The 21713-nt window shown below is 42.9% G+C and overlaps 1 protein-coding gene across 9 annotated transcripts in view; it reads left to right on the forward strand.

Moving 5' to 3' along the window:
- Window positions 1-21713, forward strand: part of CADPS (calcium dependent secretion activator) — a 352734-nt gene that overhangs the window by 126006 nt on the left and 205015 nt on the right. For all 9 annotated transcript variants that reach the window (XM_082209239.1, XM_082209246.1, XM_082209238.1 and 6 more), the window contains exons 4-6: window positions 4313-4393; window positions 12167-12403; window positions 16628-16749. In XM_082209239.1, the coding sequence (XP_082065365.1) occupies window positions 4313-4393; window positions 12167-12403; window positions 16628-16749 (440 nt within the window). The remainder of the gene's footprint in view (window positions 1-4312; window positions 4394-12166; window positions 12404-16627; window positions 16750-21713) is intronic.

The following is a 21713-nucleotide window of genomic DNA, read 5'->3' on the forward strand; positions in this document are numbered from 1 at the left end:
TTGACCTTATCTGTGGTTTCTGTATGATGTGTGGGCAGCCACCTTTTTTACGCACAGCTCCTGGAAACAACATTACGTGACCACAAAGCACCACTTCCAGTGACATTTCTGACCTGGTTTTGAAAGCTTTGCGGCAAGAGAAGCTTCTGTCTCAGAGAGGCTCTTACCTTTTTTTAAAAAAAGGAAAATATAGAAGAAAATGTTTTAGAGCTCTTTTACAGTAAATTTAACTACAAACATACTTCAGAATCTCATAATAATGGAGAACTTTTGACCTTAGCAATTCTTAACATTAAATTTATAACTTGGTCATAATTCGCATAATTGTGAATTATGATGGGATCGGTTCACCAACCAAATCTAGGCAAGTTTGCTGCAGATTTGGGGCGGGAGAGAGAGAGAGAGAGACAAACCTTGTTTTACTAAGCTTCATTTCCTTGACGTCTTTTCCTGAGTCATCTAGTCTTAATGTGAGAACTGCATTGCCTGCTGAGGTTCTGAAAGCAGCTACAGTGTCTGGGCTTTTTTCTGACAGAAAACAAATCTGGTGGGAACATGTGTCTCATAGGCCATGTATATGGATCTTGAATCAGAGGTGACACTATTCTGAAAAGTAGCCCTAATGTTGTTTTGGAACGTGCTTCCAGGCCATTAGTTCAAGACACAGATGTAATCCTTGAGTTGCCATAAAAAGTGTGTCACTGCTTCATGTCCTGCTTACCTTCAGAAGCAGAAATGTTATTGCCAGCAGCTGTAGGAGATGTCCTTGCAAACCTGAGAGCAGTGTCCCTGTGGTCCACTAAATCACGGAGGGCCAAGGCATCTGTTGTCTGAGCACTGACCTGAGGATGCTGCTTTGGAACTAACATCACCATACAAATGATTGGCCCTCGTTTTGTGGCGATTGTTCTTTGAAAATGCCTGCAAAATGAAAGGTGCTACGGTAGTAAGGCAAGCAAGAGGACATATTTCAAGCAAAACAGCGCCCTTCCCTTCCAAATATAGCCTGCAAGTTTATTTTGGGCAGTGCAGTTAACCTCAATTAAAGGAGCTCAGAATAACAAGCTTTTGAATTACCAAAGAAAGCACCATGACTGTAGGATTATCCTTCACTTAACTGAAATACGGAGGCAGTAGACAGCAATATGTCTTTTCAATGCGGTAGATAGAAATGTCTATGTAGTGCATTCTTACATAGGGGACAATAGTGTGGTGACAGAGAGGGGTTGCTACTTCTGCTAAACAAGGACCTGATTGCAGCCCTCACTGAAAGCAGAATAGGCCCCTTCCCACATTTCAACATCCTTAGCATTGGAATGAGACGTTTTCCAGGAGCAGCCAGGAACCCGCCCATGCGTGTAGAAACGCGACCTGAGTTTACGAATACAGTTTACCGCACACCTGCCTGTGCGCTTGTGTAAAGAAGCAGCTGGTGCAGCTTGCAGGTTCAGCAATGCGTTGATGGATAGATGGCATAGTCTAATACATTCAGGGAACTATAACCTAAGCGCTCATGTCTAGTCAGATTGGGAATTGAAACCGTAATGGTTCCTGCGGCTGTAACTTTCCAGACTGCACTGCACTGCACCAAGCAAGCAAGCGCTTGCTGTATGGAGCAATTTGTCTCCGGAGAAGGATAAAATATAGGGTGGTATTTACAGCAACCCCAAGCCGGCTTATAAAAGTGTTTTATGGAGACCTGTCACCAAAGATAGTGCTACTGTACACAAAGCGCTCCGGGAGATTTCTTTCTCCCCCCCCCCTCTCTCTCTTCCTCTCCCATAGCTAGAAGGGATCGCTGAGAGCTTCGGCATTTGTAAAGTCTGAGGGGAGAGGAGGTGAACTGATCAATAATTAAGATAAAATACAGGGAAGGCTTCTGGCAATGATAGGCTGAGAATACTTTACTACGGCGTAAGCCCAATTGAACTCAGTGGGACTTACTTCTGGGCAAGCATGTGTAGGACTACGCTGAAAGTTCCTTGGAAAGTGGTGCATTTTCTCTGCAGTCAGTAGGTGATATAATAATAAGAAGCTTGCGCAGAGGTGGAAAAGGAGGGACCTCAAAAGGAACATCATGACTGAACTTTCAGAAAGTAGACATTATCAGCTTTCCTTGCCTTTAATAAAAATGTTCGCGGGGTTGTGCATTTAAGCAGTGATGTCCTTTCAGCAGTCAAGCTTTCTTTCTCCATATAAAAGGCATAACTGGCATTTGATAGTGAAGAATGGCAGCAGCTGTCTTGCGAAAGTAAAGTAAGGCATCAGCTCTTCTCGCAGAAGCAAAAAAAAAAGATGTTAATGGTAATAATCTGTTTGGATGGTTAGCATGCACACACACACACACACACACACAAACATAATATGGTTATAATCTGGATATTTCTAGGCAAGGCACAGAGCAGTTCATGCAGTCAAAGGTGAAAAGCTGGGCATCCCTGTACCTAGTAAGCAAATGAATTTGGAGCCTCACTTGAGAGTATTTTTAATTAAGGTTCCTCTTAGGAGGAGGACATAGAACAATCCCAGTAAAATGAATGGAGGTGGTATTGCGGGGCAGGTGGGGTGAAAAATGAGTGGAAAATGAAATAAAAAGTAGTTTTTAGTCAGTATCTCTATCCCCCCCTCTTTTTTATTATTAAAATTTTCTTGTTTTACAAAGGTATGCGTAATGTCTTTTTTCAAGTTACGTTTTCCGTAGGTCAGTCTCATTTGTTGAGACATTAGGGTTACCTTAGGAAGAAAAGGGGGGAAGAGGTGGAGGGGGGCATGGTGGGTGGGGATTGTGTGGGGTCGGGAGGCGATGTTTGTATTTTACTTAATGTATGTGTGGGGTTTTGTGTCAGCGTCGCTTGTGCGGGTTCTCTTTACTATTCACTTGTGTTCCTTTGGTGGTGAGAAAAGTTGAACAAGAAGACGACAACGACGACAACACATAATGGCATTTATGAAGGAAGACATTTTGGGGAGATGGTACAACTCCTTGGAGTTTCTGACACTAGATGCCTTTCTCTTTACAGCTAAATATTGCAGGAAAGAGTAAATGCAGCTATTTGTAAGACATAGAGGGATAAAGCTATGTGTCTGATAGATTGTGCAACAGGCTGCAAATGGGTACGCAGCATCAATAGTAGTGCAGAAAACTTTGAAAAGTACTATGTCTATATTTTATTTATGCTTGCTTCACATCTCCTGGCATCTTACAAAGCAGATGGATAGATGGTAGATAGATAGAGATAGATGATAGATAGATAGATAGATAGATAGATAGATAGATGATAGATATAGATAGAAATAGATAGATAGATAGATAGATAGATAGATGATAGATAGATAGATAGATGATATAGATAGATGATAGATAGATAGATAGATAGATGATATAGATAGATGATAGAGATAGATAGATAGATAGATAGATAGATAGATAGATAGATAGATGATAGATAGATAGATAGATAGATAGATAGATAGAGATGATAGAGAGAGAGAGAGAGAGAGAGAGAGAGAGAGAGAGATGATAGATAGATAGATAGATAGATAGATAGATAGATAGATAGATGATAGATAGATAGATAGATGATAGATAGATAGATAGATAGATAGATAGATGATAGATAGATAGATAGATAGATAGATAGATAGATAGATAGATAGATGATAGATAGATAGATAGATGATAGATAGATAGATAGATGATAGATAGATAGATGATAGATAGATAGATAGATAGATAGATAGATAGATAGATAGATAGATGATAGATAGATAGATAGATAGATGATAGATAGATATAGATAGGTAGATAGATAGATGATAGATAGATAGATAGATAGATAGATAGATAGATAGATAGATAGATGATAGATAGATAGATACCATATTGTTCGCTCTATAAGATGCACCAGACTGTAAGACGCACCTAGTTTTTGGAGGAGGAAAACAAGAAAAAAAAATTCTGAATCTCAGAAGCCAGAACAACAAGAGGGATCGCTGCGCAGCGAAAGCAGCAATCCATCTTGTTGTTCTGGCTTCTGGGATAGCTGTGCAGCCTGCATTTGCTCCATAAGATGCACACACATTTCCCCTTACTTTTTAGGAGGGAAAAAGTGAGTCTTATAGAGCAAAAAATATGGTAGATAGATGATAGAAAGATAGGCAGATAGGCAGGCAGGCTGGCAGGCAGACAGATAGACAGACAGACAGACAGACAGACAGGCATGCTGTAATAGTGTTTCTTCCATCACTGACTGCTCCCCCCCTTTCATTATTGCTATAACAGTATTAATTATTTTGTTTTGTTTTCATGCAGCTGGACAATCCAGATGAACAAGCCGCACAAATTAGGCGGGAGCTCGACGGACGTCTCCAAATGGCAGATCAGATCGCCAAGGTAACAACAACCCCAAGAAAGTCTGCCACTGGGAGATGCTGGGGGTTGAGTCTAGGCCCTTTTGCCTGCAAAGCCTAGACTCTGATACTGAGCTGTGACGCTTCCCCCAGGGCACTGCCAAATCCTGAGCTACTGAGCCAGTTTGGGGGAGGATCAGGAAAACCCTGTAAGGTGTAGTAGGGAGGGCTCACCAGCTGCTGTGTCGCATCACTCTTCTGGGAGAGAGAGAAATCGTAACCTGCGTCCCAGCCTTCCCATCTGCAAGAACAAATATGATGTAGTGTTTTCCTTACAAGCCCAGATATATCCTTAGTGCTTTTGACAGCCCATGAAGCTAAATATATTACCAATTCCAAGCCCCTCCAGTTCATTACTGAGAAGCGCAGATGCACAACAAGTCCCTCCAGAGTAAACCACAAGTCCCTGTAGGATAAATGCCTCGCTCATTGTTTACGTACCAGCATTTGCCAGGCTTCTTTGAGGAATCTCAGAAGATGGGGCTTTTCCAGGGCGATTTCTCAGCAAAGCAATCATGAGGCACCCAACTGAGCTTGTGTATTATGAATGGTTGTTGTGCTTCATTGTTTACTGCCAGCATTTTGGAGGAACACCATTCGCTTCCCCTGTTTGCCCTTACATTGTGCATTCTGCTTTTCAAAGTCATTATCACAGCAGGCAGGAATTCCAAAAAAAAATATTAAAGGCCACTTTAAAGATATGGACAAATGAGGTAGACCAAAGTGGATGCTTGCAAAAATTAACAGCGGAAACCATATATTCATTCTTTCTCCACCCCTGCTTAAAGTGGAAGGTTTGCCCTCTTTCTCCTTGAGTACAGTATTGCTCCATATTTATTAAGAAACTGCATAATACCCAAAAGGAGGTTAAATCCTAACTTTGCCTCCTTTTGGGAACACACTGATGGTAATTTGGTTTGTTTATCTTACTGTTTAACCATACTTTTCTATGAATACTAATAAGATAACAGGAAAAAATATGCACATTAATTAATCTTTAGAAACAGGAATACAATGTGGGCTTTCTGAAAGGGGTGCTGAAAAAATCTAATTAGATACAAGTTGTCACCTAAATCAGGGACCTTTCCAATCCAGCAACTCTTCAGAACAATGAATGCTCAACTCCCAGGTTGAAGGTACTTGAAATATCCCTTTGTCTCAGGCTAGGAGCATCAGTCCTTGACATGACATATGTCATGGGCTTGGATGTGAGAACCTCAAGTTCAAATTTCACAGGCTGACCTTGGGCAAATCATTATCAGTTTCACTGTTAAGCTTTTACTAGATATGGTTGTGGCTAAATTGATAAAAAGGAAAGGTTTCTGAAGCTTTGAACTTGGAATTGTTAATTTGCCTGGTAGAAAAGCTTTTTTTAATAGAAGGGTTTTGTTTTGTTTTTAATGCTAAAGCATTTTACTAAGCCTTGAATTCTGCCTCCAGTGAATGTTGGCAGAGTACGTATATTTCTCCAACTTGCTTAAAGGCATTTTCCTAAGAGAACTATAGCTCTATTTTTTATTGCCAGGAGTCCTTTTTATGAACATATTTTTAATGTCATTAGTGTCTTTTATGTCTTAAGTCAGAAGACATCTCTCAAAGATCATCTACAGAAGTTTGATCTTTAAAACCCGTTCCAGAACTGAACTTTGTTCGTGAAGCTGCTGATTGCTGAAACTCACAGTACAAATTGTCAGAGGCAAAGACATGCTTGGAGAATGATACCCAAGTGATGCATTCAATCACACCAGCCTTCCCCAACCTGGTGGCCTTCAGATGGTGTAAACTCTCATCATCTTTGGCCATTGGCCATGCTGGATGGGGCTGATGGGAACTGTACTCTGACAATATATGGAGGGCCGAGTCGCCACAAGGACTATGCATATGCACTGGGCATGTTTATGAGATTTGAGTCTTAGCAAATTTGTGGGGTTCTAATGCTTACTCTGTTTGCTCAGGACAGAGCATATTTCAAAGAGCATGCTGTGTCTACTTCAGTAGATGTCACAGCACAGATGCCACATATGTGAATTACGGCACTCTGCTACAGATTCTGCTTCCCTGCAGAGCATCACAGGTTACATTTTAGAGTTAACTGAAAGTAATTAGCTTGCAAGGATGGTTTGATGTCAGCTTTTCCCACTGGGTATTCTGAATTCAGCTAGCTAGGTACTTCAGGAGAGCCAGTGTGGTGTAGTGGTTAGGAGCAGTGGACTCATAATCTGGTGAACCGGGTTCGCTTCCCCGCTCCTCCACAAGCAGCTGCTGGGTGACCTTGGGCCTAGTCACACTTCTCTGAAGTCTCTCAGCCCCACTCACCTCACAGAGTGTTTGTTGTGGGGGAGGAAGGGAAAGGAGATTGTTAGCCACTTTGAGACTCCTTAGGGTAGTAATAAAGTGGAATATCAAATCCAAACTCTACTACTACTACTACTACTACTTCATTGTTATGTTGGTAACTAGGATAACACTAGTATTTTGCCTCTTAATGCATGTGTGTGTGCAGTGGTAGAGGCCTGACTGGAAAACTCAAAGCCCACCACCACTACACGAGAGAAAGATTGAAGAAAAGGAAATATGAATTGGCTCCGCTCCGTAGCTTAACCAGTCATGACTAGGAGTGGCTAGGAGCTAGACGGTCTATATAAAAAAAGTGCCGACTTGCTGGCCAGCTTCCCTTTTGATTTTGTTTGGGGCTTCTCCAAAGTATGTAAAGACAATAAACAGGCAAGGGAACCACTGGCCCAGAGTGCACCCATCTGAGAGGTGCCAGAACTGCTCTCCGGCTGAAAAAAAGCACTGGTTGTGTCTATTATTTCAGTGTGTCTACTCTAAGAGAGGCTGCCATTGGATAAAACCAATAATAGCCAGAAAGAGAGAAGGAGAGCTTGACTCTTCCTGCTGCACGCACAGAGGATGAACTGTGTTGATTAAATAGGAAGCCTCCCTGAATGGGGCATCCTCTGGTAGGCTATGTAGCAATCCTATATGTTAGGTTCTATATATAACACTGTCAATGAAATCCACAAAAGGGCTACAGAAGTCATAGGAACATAGGAAGCTGTTGTACACCAAATCAGATTGATACCCCATCTAAGTGTGACTGTCAATAGCTCTCCAGGGTTTAAGACAGGCACTTTCCCCTTGTCTATCTGGATATGGTGGAGATTAAACCATTGGCATGCATGCTACTACTCAGCTACATTCTCTCCCCCATGGTTTATCATGTTTCATTTAATCACAGAATGAAAGACCGCGCTGCCCAGAAAAGTGAAAGGGATGGATAGGTCACCAGATTTGAAATTCTCTGCTACTTGTTGCTAATGAAGAGTTCCCATAGCTGGACCTGATTTACTTGTTTGAGCAATGCTTACGAAAGTACTTTACAAGGCTAATAAGCATCAAAGGTCTATTTAAAAAAGAAGGCTTGGGGACAATGATCTGATCATAAAACTTTTTAGCTGAAAGCAGATGAGTGTAATAGTTCGCTAGCCAGTGCTTCCTGCCTCAAAATGTCATAAAGGGACATGAATTCATATCAGCTGCTGAAAAGTTTCCAGAGATAAAGGACATTTGTTTGCTGAGCAGCCTTTTAATGAGAAACTCCTTCTGTGGCATTCCTGATATGGCACTTTCTCATGGTGCCCAATGGAGACATTTTGGTTACATGCTGCCCATTGTTTCTTCATTAAAGGCTAAAGTCACTGGCAACAAGTAATGAATCTTCAGGCCCAGGGCAAGGATGCAAAAGTCAAATACTTATTAATATAAAGTATGTTAATAACTCATGGCGAAAATTGGGCAGGACATAAAATGACGTGGTTGTACAGGCTGAGAGGTGAGTGGAATGACTTGTGCAACTGGTTTCAATACATATTAATATGCTGACCAATTTGTAAACTCCATATGACAACAGGATGCGCGTGGCGCTGTGGTCTAAATCACTGAGCCTCTTGGGCTTGCTGATCAGAAGGTTGGCGGTTCAAATCCACTCAACGGGGTGAGCTCCTGTTGCTCTGTCTCAGCTCCTGCCTACCTAGCAGTTCGAAAGCATGCCTGTGCAAGTAGATAAATAGGTACCACTGTGGCGGGAAGGTAAACGGCATTTCCATGTGCTCTGGTTTCCGTCATGGTGTTCCATTGCACCAGAAGCGGTTTCATCATGCTGGCCACATGACCCGGAAAGCTGTCTGTGGACAAACGCCGGCTCCCTCGGCTTGAAAGTGAGATGAGCACCACAACCCCAGAGTCGCCTTTGACTGGACTTAACCGTCCAGGGGTCCTTTATCTATTTTACCTTTACCCAGTGGCAGAGGCAGGGGCTCTTCATGAAGCATCTCAGACAGCCCTTGTAGCCCAGCATTCCCCAACCAGGTGCCTCCCAAATGTTTTGGACTGAGTGGGGAAGGATGGTGATGGGGAAACATCAGGTACTGCTTTTAGGTTAGAGACTAGTTTCCATGGAGCAACAGATTATACCCTCAAGACTGGAGCATCCGAAGCATCTCTCCCTGTTTCTGTTGCTGCAACATCTGCAGTGAGGTTGCGATTGCCCAAGCCCAGCAGCAGAGTCAACCCAGTGCTCTTGCTGGTGTGCCTACCCAACCCCAACCTCACAAACACCCTCCCTCACCCCATTAGTTGCACCAGCCTCTTCCCATTTGTAATGCAACATGAATTAGTTCGCACTACATCTGCCCAGGCGAAAAGGAGGACAGTGCTCTTGCATCTCTAATAACAGGAGAGAAGAGGGAATTTCAGCAGATGAAACTTGAATGACGAGCTACATCTGCCAAAATTTCATCCTCTGGACAGGAGTTCTGTTCCCTTTCTCACCTGGCAGCCCTGGCTATGCCTTTAAATTGCATTGTTAGTGAGCAGGAACCAGCAAGCAGCTCAGAGAACAGTGCTTAATAAGTGCACTTGATTGGTCAGCATATGCTTGCGGAAGAAATTGTTCACATCTCACGTTGGCCAAGCCATCTGCAAATTAAGCCATGGTTCAGAAGTTGAGGCGAACATATTGTCCTCACAAAGCCCCGATTAATTCAATGAGTGGCAACTTCCGAGTTCAGTAGTTTTTCAGAAAATGCCCCCGTTTCTCAACCAGTAATTGCAGCTCTACTAAAGAGGACAGTAGTTATTCTATAGTAGAATAATCTCTCTTCAGCAGGCAGTAAGATCTTGCCTACTTCTCCAAGGCAACCTCCAACCTAAGTAAACTTTCAACGTAACAAGCACTAGACCTCATATGCTTGACAGAAACCTCTAGCATTCTGTAAATCTTTCAGCGAGCTAAGCTAGAAATGTTTTGCTTTAGGTCACACAGATGCCAAGCAGGTACAAACATAAAATGATATGAATCCAGAACCATGTTGCATGAACCACTGTGGAAGCAAGGAGCTGCTTCTGAGACCGGTTCTTCCACTCCTTTGGAGTTTACTTGAGAATGGGAAGCAAGGGCTCCACTTCCTTTTGTCACATGAGAAAAAAAATCATTGTGGGGACGGATTTGGACACAGTGACAGTACTCAATGAATTCCTTATCTCTGCTCAGACCAGGTTTCATATTCTGTCCTGTTTAGGCTTCCAACACATCCATATGCAGGGACTGTTTATTTTTATATAAACCTATACTCATATGAGTAGGTATCATACCAAATTATAGTTGACAAAACTTGTAGCCATAGTCTAAGGCAGGGGTAGGCAACCTAAGGCCTGGGGGCTGGATGCGGCCCAATCGCCTTCTAAATCCGGCCCGCAGACAGTCTGGGAATCAGTGTGTTTTTACATGAGTGGAATGTGTCCTTTTATTTAAAATGCATCTCTGGGTTATTTGTGGGGCATAGGAATTGGTTCTTCTTTTTTCCCAAAAATATAGTCCAGCCCCCCACATGGTCTGAGGGATGGTGGACCGGCCCATGGCTAAAAAAGCTTGCTGACCCCCGGTCTAAGGGCATGAATGGCCACTGAAACAGGTCTCTTTGTTACGTCCTAGTTACCTCCTTCTCCTTGTTTATCTATTAGAGCCACCATTAGCCTGTGAAAAGCATAATAAGATTATCAACTCAGAGTGTTAAAAACACTAGGGAGATTTCTGAGAGTCATATCCAAATCCTAGATTAAACTCTTAAGGACAGTGGAGGACTTTGCTAGACCTGGCATGGGAGGGTCATCCGTCAAGTATGTTAAGCGTTTGGAAGGGTATAAGGGGAAAGCAACTTTCCCAAGGTGCCCATTTTAATCCACTGAACACCCTAAGTCCTTCATAGTTTTGGCTACCCTTGCTCCCACATTTTCCACCATCCCCTGTAAATGTGCACAGAGCTTGCCCATATTTCCCCACTTACTGAAATAAGACCTCTCGGAGTACAGGCAGGGCCTTTTCTGCTGTGGCACCTAGACTTTGCAATCTGCTGCCAAAAGAGATATGTGTTGGCCAGCCTTTCTACGGTCTGGTCTATGCCTGCAGCAACATGAGATGAGAGGCTGGACTGCAACACTTCAGGGTCCACTTGAAGGGTCACATTTCTGAATGCTCTCCAGTGTTAAAAACTCCTTGCAAGCAAGCACAGGATTAGGCTAGAACTTTTCTCCCCGATATGCCAGTTTTCTATCTGCAGGAGTTCTTTAATTTTTTACTTTCATTTCTTTTTTTACTGAAGAGTGATATCCCTTCCATGTGGTCCAGCGCCACCCTCCCTTCTAATACCACAGCATTCTATTGCTTCATTTTAACAAGGTCTCTTGGCAGCTGAAGGCATTCCATGATGCTGTTAATGGTTGGAGGCAGTGGAAGTCTTTATCAGTGGCTACTAACTGATGCCTTTGTTCTGCCTCCACAATATGCCTCTGAAAACCAGCTGCTGGGAATTGCAAGTGGGGAGGAGGGATGTTGCCCTCAGGCTGTCTTTCCATAGGCATTTATTTGGCCACTAGGATTTTAGAGGGACCTTTGGTCTGATCCAGCAGGGCTTTTCTTATGCTCATTTTTACTTCAAGAGTCTTTATCAGCTAAATACCAACTAGGATGTGAACATGGTTCTTCTTCTGTTGTTTTTATTAGATTGCATTTTAATGACTTTTCCATGGGTGCACCTAGATTATCCTGCCCTGTGAACAGCCAGTTCCCTCCCTTGCTGTTTTGCTCTGCCAAAGATATTTTTGTTCCAGCAGACTATCGCTGTGCTGAAGCAGACAATTGTTTTTATGTCTGGCTTTAAACGCTGACTCTGTCTCTTTTCATTGGTTAGCACGTATTATTGTTATTCTATGGAGTTGTGTTTTCAATGTTGTGAGCTACCCTGAGTGGTACATTTGCGCTAGAAAGCATAAGATAGAGATGTTTGCTTGGATGAATTCCTGTTTGCACCTTTATTTAATATCAAGATTTAGATGCACTGCTTAATATATCAAAAGAGGTATAAAAGTGATTTAAATAAAATAGTATAAAATATGAAATAAAAATTGTGATAGGAACAGATATCAAAAACAGCAGAAATAATAAAATTATCAAAATGTAGATAAAATCAAGCTTCAAAACCAATGCATAATAAAATTGCACTTCTTAGTAGGCTTACATATCATTTCCCCCCAAATCCAGTATATCAGTAGTGCCTGCCTAATTAATACAATTTTGGTATAAAGTAAACATTGCTTTGGGTATATTTTATTGAACAACAATTAATATAATTATAAATACGTGCTAACATGATGCTGTTGATTATGCCCTAATTTTACTTTTGTCTTTCAATCACAGGAACGCAAATTTCCTAAATTTGTATCCAAAGAAATGGAAAACATGTACATTGAGGAACTGAAGTCATCGGTCAATTTGCTAATGGCAAACCTGGAAAGCATGCCAGTGTCCAAAGGTGGCTCTGAGTTCAAGTTACAAAAACTAAAACGAAGCCACAACACCTCCATCATCGACCTGGGAGAAGAAAATGAAAACCAGCTCTCAAAGTCAGACGTTGTGTTGTCTTTTTCCCTGGAGGTAAAATGTACAGCTTTTCTACGGATCAATTAGGCATGTTGGCAATATTCATGCAAGTTAACAACAGCAAAAGAAAGTCTCGACAATCACTGTTTAGCTAATCAGAGCTTAAAATAAAAGCTTTGTGGGCAGAGGTCAGCAAAACAGAAACCAGGCCCCCAATACTTGAGCAAAGGAAGGGGGGAAACCTAACCAACAACAAAAAGAAATCCCTTTAACATCCCTTTTGATTTCTTCTTTCAGGTTCCATGCAGCCTTGTTAGTGCAGTCTGTTAGGAGAATGTGTAAATGTTAAGCCAATTACCTAAATTAAAAATCGCTTGCTTATCTAAAAATATCCCATTCAGGACACCTGAGGTGGCTTCAAAAGTTGATGATCCATAGTTATTATTCTGAATCAAGAACCCCCTTTTTTGCACATCTGGATTTCCATAGAACAGGGGTAGCCCACGTGGTGCCACTCAGGTGTTACGGACTACAATTCCCATCAGGCTCAGCCAGCATGGCCAAGAACCAGGATTTATAGTCTACAGCCTATGAAGGACACTATGTTGGATTCCCCTTCCATAGGACTTTAGCGACACTTCAATGCTCACTGTCTTGGAACAAGCCTAAGGCTCCTTTTCCCTGCATAAGGAATTCTGAACTACATCTTTTGTTTGTAAGTTTGAGAATCTGCATGTGCTTCGCCTGCCCATTAAGAGTCCTTGTGCAAGGCAAAATAAATGAGAACTAAATGCTACAAAGTGAAAAAGACAGCCTGGTGTTGAGTTGCATGCTCCTTAACCTATAGTTCAGCACACTGATGTCAATTTGATGTGCTTTTTCGTGTTTGCCAGCAGCAGTAGCCAGTGGTGGGGAACTGTGCACTCTAATGGTGCCAAGACATGGGATTTGTTTTTTTAAAAAAGGAGAAAAGGAACATGACTTTGTAATATAATAGCCCTTTATTTGTTGTAATGACTATATGTGGGAATATTCAGGGAGGCAGGAGAAGATATATTGTTTATTAATATCCTTCCTAACTTGCACTAGCAAGTTCTATAACTTAGCAGAATTTACAGCGGATAGCTGGTTGCAGGCTCGTTTAAGCCTCTCAATATTAGATTCCTGGTAAGCTCCCTTATATCCCACTTAAAAGAATAAACACGCCACAGTCTTGTGTAAAGTATATAAAAGAAGTTGACTCACATCATCAGCTCACAGTTGGATCCCTAAAGGCAGACTTAGTTACAAAGTATATACATGTGGATCCCATATGGATATAGTCCCAGTGTTCTCTGTTGGTTGAGAGCCAATAGAGCATTTCTAGCTAAAAGCTGCTGCTCCAGCGATGCAGGAAGTCAAAGAGAAAGGGTGTTGTGTGCCTTGTCCTTTAGTTACTTGGACAGGTAAGGTCACACCCACCTCTAGTCAACATGCAAAGGAAGTATGTCCCAGCCAGAAGGAATCAGGAAGTTTTAACTGGCTGGACCAAAAATTCCGTTGCATGTCCACTCTAGGAAAACAAGGAATGTTCTACTTGACTGCTACTTATGTATCACATCCCACACTAGAAAGGCATAATTCAAACCTTACCTGAACAGTGTGGGTGCTTCTAAGATTTGGTTGCTTCCCATGCTGGTCTAGTAACTCAGGAAGGAAAGCAATTGCATGGGCGGCCAGACTCTGGCTGTTATTCCCCACATCAACATTGCTCATGCTATGGGAAACGACCACATGAATCAGTCTGCCCACACAATTGTCTCCCTTGGAATATTAGCAGCAGAATGGTAAGAAGCCCTGCTATGGAAATTCCCACATTGTTCAAGTGTCATATTAATGGGACCATATGCATAGGAACATAGGGCGCTGCCGTGTGCTGTGCAATTACATTGGCTGGCAGTAGCTCTTCAGGGTTTCAGATGAGGGACATTCCCAACCCTGCCTGGAAATGTCAGGGACTGAAGCTGGAACTTTTGATAACTGCTCTACCACTGATCTACAGGCCTTCCCCAACCTGAAAAAGGGTTATTTGTTTGCATTCCATATATGTTTTCCCCATCTCTTCATTTCAGTCGACAGCAAACTTTGCTGTGCATATTGCAGGGGAATTTTTTTTTTTTATTTGTTTGGTTCAAAAATAGATCTTCTGGGAGGAGGTATTTTAATATTCATTAGAGTTGTTTCACAACTTTTTTTTTAATACTGGTGTCTGAATTACTAAATCTTCTTTCCCTGTGTTCTTTGCATTTGATCATTGCTAATTAGAGGTGTCACCTACATTTTGCAGGAAACCTTGATTTCTAAGCATTAAAAATTGCAGCGGGTACAAGTTGTACAATTTATCTTCACACATATACTTTGAAATGTACGGTTCACCTGAATTAAATAGTAATTGTGTGTTCTTTGCGGTGTAACATGAAGGGTGGTCTCACAGTCAAGGGTGGTTAAGCTACTCTAATCTCCCAGCTCTCTGACATGCTCCAGCTTCTTTCCAAAAACAGTCACACAAAAATCCATTAACCCAGATTAATAGACACGAGGAGACATCCGTTGCTTGGCAATACTCATTCATGAACCCACATGCATGTTAGCCTCTCTTCCTGAACTGTCTGTGCCATAGGGTGCAAAACCAATATGATGCCCTGCTACTCCAACGCTGAATGCAACCTTGGGTTATACAACACTGTGCCCAGTTCCCAGTGAAGATGCTGCTAATTGTTCCACTACTTAATTATGGAGTTCGGCTTTGATAGCGGAAAGCACCATTGGGGTGCTGAAGCAGATATAGAGGACTTTCCTGCACTGCTTTTTCTGTATGTGATTTGGTGCTGGTAAGGAGCAGGGAAAGGGACACGGGTGGCGCTGTGGGTTAAGCCACAGAGCCTAGGACTTGCCGATCAGAAGGTCAGCGGTTCGAATCCCTGTGACGGGGTCAGCTCCCGTTGCTCGGTCCCTGCTCCTGCCAACCTAGCAGTTCGAAAGCACGTCAAAGTGCAAGTAGATAAATAGGTACCGCTCCGGCGGGAAGGTAAACGGCGTTTCTGTGCACTGCTCTGGTTTGCCAGAAGAGGCTTAGTCATGCTGGCCACATGACCCAGAAGCTATATGCCAGCTCCCTTGGCCAATAAAGCGAGATGAGCACCGCAACCCCAGAGTCGGTCATGACTGGACCTAATGGTCAGGGGTCCCTTTACCTTTACCTTTAAGGAGCAGGGAGGAGATGGCAGCATCAGAACATGCCACAGGCAGAGATGAGACACATCACAGTCATTTGCTTACAGAACTATAGTTCTGTGTTCAGGGACTCATGCCTCTCAAGTGATCCATGCCCCACTAGCCAGTTGTGACTTTAGGAGAACTGTATCCTAAATCCATGTGTGGCGATCAATCAAAACTTAAGCACAAGCAAAAACTATTCATTGAAACCTTGAGTGAGGCAGTGAGACATTGGAAAATGGCTTTTGACGGCACACTTACTATTAGAGGGCACGTCTGGGTGGTCAGCAAAAAGATTGTCAGGAAGATATAATGCGAAGGCATTGCACCATGCAGTTTTGGACAATTCACATGACCATGGAGCCTGCAGCAGCTGCTTGAAGTTCCTGAACACATGAACTTCCTGCCTGTCACTAGCCAGTCATGTGCAGCCTGCCAAAAAAAAGAAAGAAAGAAAGAAAGAATTAAGGGTGTGGGTGGCAGCAGCTGTTGCATACAACTTTCTGGGCATGCTCAGAGAGCCAAGTTGAAAAGGAATTTCAACTAGCAGCGGTTGTGTGAATCGACTCCACATCATCAACCCATCTTCCCACACCTTGAACTGCCTGGCCACTAGAAGCAGGATACCTCGTGATCTGATTGTTCAAATCCTCTGCCCCCATCTTTTTTTTTAAAAAAAAGGAAACAATTCTCCTGCATTTAAGAAATTGGAGATAATTCATTTTAATTAATGTTTTGGGGGGGGTTGTTTGCTGACTGTCAGTAATTCATCAATTCACAATTAATCAATATAGAGCTGTTGTTTCATTTTCATTACTTCACTTACCTATTTTTGACACGTCCAGCCTTTTAGGTCTGTCCCCTACATTCCTCATCAGTAGATCCTCAGGATCACACTCTCTCGGAAATGTCATAAACAATAACTAAAGCGGCATAGAAATGTCTTCAAAATATTGTTTCCAGACCTGATTGCTGAGTGCAGAACGTCATCCAGAGTGGTTTTCTTCTGTTTTCTTTTAATAGGTTGTCATCATGGAAGTCCAAGGTCTCAAATCCTTAGCACCCAACCGCATTGTATATTGCACTATGGAAGTGGAAGGGGGAGAAAAGCTACAGACAGATCAAGCCGAGGCATCAAAGCCAACGTAAGTTTTTCTTTACCTCCGTTTTCTTTCTCCAGCCTAGCAGGAAAAACACACACAGTGAGTTCTCTTCTTCCTTCTGCACAAGGAGGTGGGGAATGTCTGGAGTTCCAGATATTGCTGGGGAACAATTCCCATCTTCCCTTCCTGTTAGCCATGATGGCGATGATGATGACATGTGTGGAAATATACCTTTCCATATGAGATCATCTCTTGACCATGAATTAACAGCTCCTAAGCCACGAGTCGTTAGGGACGCGGGTGGCGCTGTGGGCTAAAGCCTCAGCGCCTAGGGCTTGCCGATCGAAAGGTCGGCGGTTCGAATCCCCGCGGCGGGGTGCGCTCCCGCTGCTCGGTCCCAGCGCCTGCCAACCTAGCAGTTCGAAAGCACCCCCGGGGGGAAGTAGATAAATAGGTACCGCTTACCAGCGGGAAGGTAAACGGCGTTCCGTGTGCGGCTCTGGCTCGCCAGAGCAGTGTTGTCACGCTGGCCACGTGACCCGGAAGTGTCTTCGGACAGCGCTGGCCCCCGGCCAATAGATGTGAGATGGGCGCACAAACCCCAGAGTCTGTCAAGACTGGCCCGTTCGGGCAGGGGTACCTTTACCTTTACCTTTAAGCCACGAGTCAGTAAAGGCTTGTAACATTTTCTTTCGTCCTGTTGAATGTTAGCGAGACATCTCATAAGCACTTAATTTTAAGTATAAACTGGATTGATTTCATAGAGAATCATAGGATCATAGAGTTGGAATAGACCACAAGGGCCATCGAGTCCAACCCCCTGCCAAGCAGGAAACACCATCAAAGCACTCCTGACATATGGTTGTCAAGCCTCTGCTTAAAGACCTCCAAAGTAGGAGACTCTACCACACTCCTTGGCAGCAAATTCCACTGTCAAACAGCTCTTACTGTCAGGAAGTTCTTCCTAATGTTTAGGTAGAATCTTCTTTCTTGTAGTTTGGATCCATTGCTCCGTGTCCGCTTCTCCGGAGCAGCAGCAAACAACCTTTCTCCCTCCTCTATGTGACATCCTTTTATATATTTGAACATGGCTATCATATCACCCCTTAACCTCCTCTTCTCCAGGATAAACATGCCCAGCTCCCTTAGCCGTTCCTCATAAGGCATCGTTTTCAGGCCTTTGACCATATTGGTTGCCCTCCTCTGGACATGTTCCAGTTTGTCAGTGTCCTTCTTAAACTGTGGTGCCCAGAACTAGACACAGTACTCCAGGTGAGGTCTGACCAGAGCAGAATACAGTGGCACTATTACTTCCCTTGATCTAGATGCTATACTCCTATTGATGCAGCCCAGAATTGCATTGGCTTTTTTAGCTGCCGCATCACACTGTTGGCTCATGCCAAGTTTGTGGTCAACCATGACTCCTAGATCCTTTTCACATGTACTGCTCTCAAGCCAGGTGTCACCCATCTTGTATTTGTGCCTCTCATTTTTTTGCCCAAGTGCAATACTTTACATTTCTCCCTGTTAAAGTTCATCTTGTTTGTTTTGGCCCAGTTCTCTAATCTGTCAAGGTCATTTGAAGTGTGATCCTGAGGTCACACTTCAAGGTCTTTTTGAAGTGTGATCCGTTTTGAAGTGTGATTTACTGAAATGAAAACCAGCAGACTAAAAAGGAGCACAAAGTCTTGCTGATTCTATATTCTGTTCTGTAAGGAAGCTCGTTTCAGTCTTACCTGAACATTCCCATGTATGGTGTAACACATGGGTAGGCAAACTAAGGCCTGAGGGCCAGATCCAGCCCAATCGCCTTCTAAATCCAGCCTGCAGATGGTCCGGGAATCATCATGGTTTTACATGAGTAGAATGTGTCCTTTTATTTAAAATGCATCTCTGGGTTATTTGTGGGGCCTGCCTTGTGTTTTCACATGAGTAGAATGTGTACTTTTATTTAAAATGCATCCCTGGGTTATTTAAAATGCATCCCTGGATTATTTGTGGGGCATAGCAATTCTTTCATATATATTTTTTCAAAATTTAGTCCGGCCCCCCACATGGTCTGAGGGACAGTGGACTGGTCCCCTGCTGAAAAAGTTTGCTGACCCCTGGTGTAACATGTGGCTATTTCTTCCAGCCTCTTTCGGTACTCTAGGTTGGTTTAGGGTGCATATGGGAACCACTCGCTCACTCATGTGCTGAGAGATATGTGGAAATTCAGTCAAGAATCCATCTTATTCAGTATGTAGCCAGATGGAACTGCTGGAACTTTCAGGCAGCTTGCACAAATCTGTGGGAAGAGCCTTCCCTTTGGCAGGGAGACATATAGTGATTGAAAATCGCCAACTTTCCCTTTGATGTGCTCCAGAGCCATGGTTCCAGAGATCCCCATCACATGGAGAGAATGCCATTATATGGAGATAGCATGTAAAATGCTACTCCACGATATGTATGTGAGTATTGCCAACGTAATGGTTCAAAACAGAGTCAGATGCTTGGGGAGAGGGAACTGCCTTTTAACAATGATGTTTTCTCTCCAAAACTGAATTCTTAGAAAGTAAATGGCAATTTCTCAGTCACCCCTTTTCTGTGCCCTCCCTAAGTATTCATCTGGGAAACACAAACTGTATGCAATCATAATACAAAAGCTAAAAATCACCTTTCCCTCCTAAATCTTATGACTAAGCCTTCTTGTGACAGCTACCTGTTTGATCAGGCTTACATTACATTTACCCCCATTTAAATACATTTTACATTTAATAACTTTAAATTGAATACACACCCACACGTAGATATATATGCCTAGGCATGGGGCAATTACAGGAAAAGGCACCATGTGGTGTTCCTTTTTTGTCAGAAATTTAAATATATACATTAAGATGACCACTTCTTGAAAATATTTTTCTTTTTAAAAAAAATTGTATAATAGAAGTGGTCAGATAGTCTTCTAGATTCACCTTTCATGGTGCAGTTTTGATCTCTCCCTCCCTCCCTCCCCCCCCCTCTCTATATATATTTGTTTCTGAAAGTACAAGTGGCAAGCCATTATTGTTGCAATATCCAGGGGTGTTCTATCTTTACCAATGTCCCCAAAGAGCTGCTCTGATCCACTGTAAATCTGTCAGGCTGCTTACATGTATTGCAAAGCATAATGAGCAGTTTCCAACTCGGTCATTGTCTTTCATATCAGATTTTGCCATCATTCCTTTCCCCTTCTCTAATATACCAGGTGCAGGTATATTTTAAACAACAACCTCAGAGTCCTTCACCTAAATCCTAGTTGTCATTTAGGCTGTCAATCAATAACGCATCTGTCTAGACAAGCTTTTAAGCCAGTGCTGTTCCTTGCGCATCCCGATTTGCTTTAGCACTGCCACTGAAAGGTGCAAAAATATGGAATGTGCACTGAATATTAAGTTTCCGGGAATTCAAAGTCCTTCTGTGAAAAAAACGTGATATACTTCAATAATTATTTGTTTTGCAACGAGAAATTTCCGTTGCTTTCAGGCTGACTTCAACTAACATTGTGTATTCTTGTGATAGAGGCATTCTCATTTGGTTATTCATTCATTCACTCATTCATTCATTAAATTTCTATCCCATTCTTCTTCTCAAAGGCAGCAGACCTGTCACACCAATCTATCTTGCCATATTTAATTCTTTTGTACCCCGATGCTATATGAAAGCTTAAAATACACATGTTTATTCACTGAATCACAGCAGCTTGATGGCTCTGTGGGGTGGGGAAAGAGAACACTACGAATTCCATTTGATAGCTCAAATATAAAGGTAAAGGTAAAGGGACCCCTGACCATTAGGTCCAGTCATGCCCGACTCTGGGGTTGTGGCGCTCATCTCGCTTTATTGGCCGAGGGAGCCGGCGTACAGCTTCAGGGTCATGTGGCCAGCATGACAAAGCCGCTTCTGGCGAACCAGAGCAGCACACGGAAACGACGCTTACCTTCCCACCAGAGCGGTACCTATTTATCTACTCACACTTTGACGTGCTTTCAAACTGCTAGCTTGGCAGGAGCAGGGACCGAGCAACGGGAGCTCACCCCGTCACGGGGATTCGAACCGCTGACCTTCTGATCGGCTCTGTGGTTTAACCCACAGCGCCACCTACGTCCCCGGCTCAAATATAGAGCTGCTAAATTCAGGCATTGTTCCTAAAACACCATTAAAAATTGTTCCACATTCCGAATCAGCCAAATGTAGATTTTCTTGAGGGTGGAGAGATGGAGGTTCAAAGCAGCACCAATTTCCTTATGGCCCTCATAAGATCTCCGTGATGTATTCTGTCACCTCTCCTTCACTAAACACATTTTATTGCCTTTATTTCTTCCCCTGTCAGTCAAATGTCTGAGACTGACAGCGCTTCTGGACTGCCACTACTTTCAGGTGGGATTCAATCACTTGTCACCAAATACAGGTCAGACCATTCAGCTGATTTTAGTGCTCTTATGCAACAAACCCCCGCCCCCAAATCAGACTTTTTGCAATAAAGAAAGTGCTGGAGGAAAGACATTGGAAAACATCGGGTAACATCTGCATGACGAAACATCATATTAACCTCCTTGCAAGCATGTCAGAATGAACGCTCAATAAGCAGGCTGTCTGGAAGTGAACTGAGCAGCCTTTTGTAGCAGTTATTCCTGGGTGCGGGGAGAAATTGGTTAAAAATTATAGTTACTTGTAGCTTCCATGACCTCATCAAGTCAAGGGTCAAGTGCCAGTTTTTTTTCGTACTGAAGAGAACCCTGTCCCTAAAGCAGCCATAAATGGAAGCTTTTGGATGATGTTCTTAAAAACAACCTGTGACAAGGTGTTCTTTCATCCCCTTAACAATTTGAAGTACTTGCAAGCTTTCTCGTTTGCTTTGGTTTTTTGCACTACCAGTGAAAATAGATTGACCTTAGGATTATTGAATCATAAAATTGTAAAGTTGGAAAGGACCATGTGGCTCATATAGTCCAACCACGTGCAATGCAGAATGGCTAGAGCAACTC

The sequence above is a fragment of the Podarcis vaucheri genome, assembly GCF_965113315.1.
Source record: "Podarcis vaucheri genome assembly, chromosome: 2".
Taxonomy (NCBI): Eukaryota; Metazoa; Chordata; class Lepidosauria; order Squamata; family Lacertidae; genus Podarcis; species Podarcis vaucheri.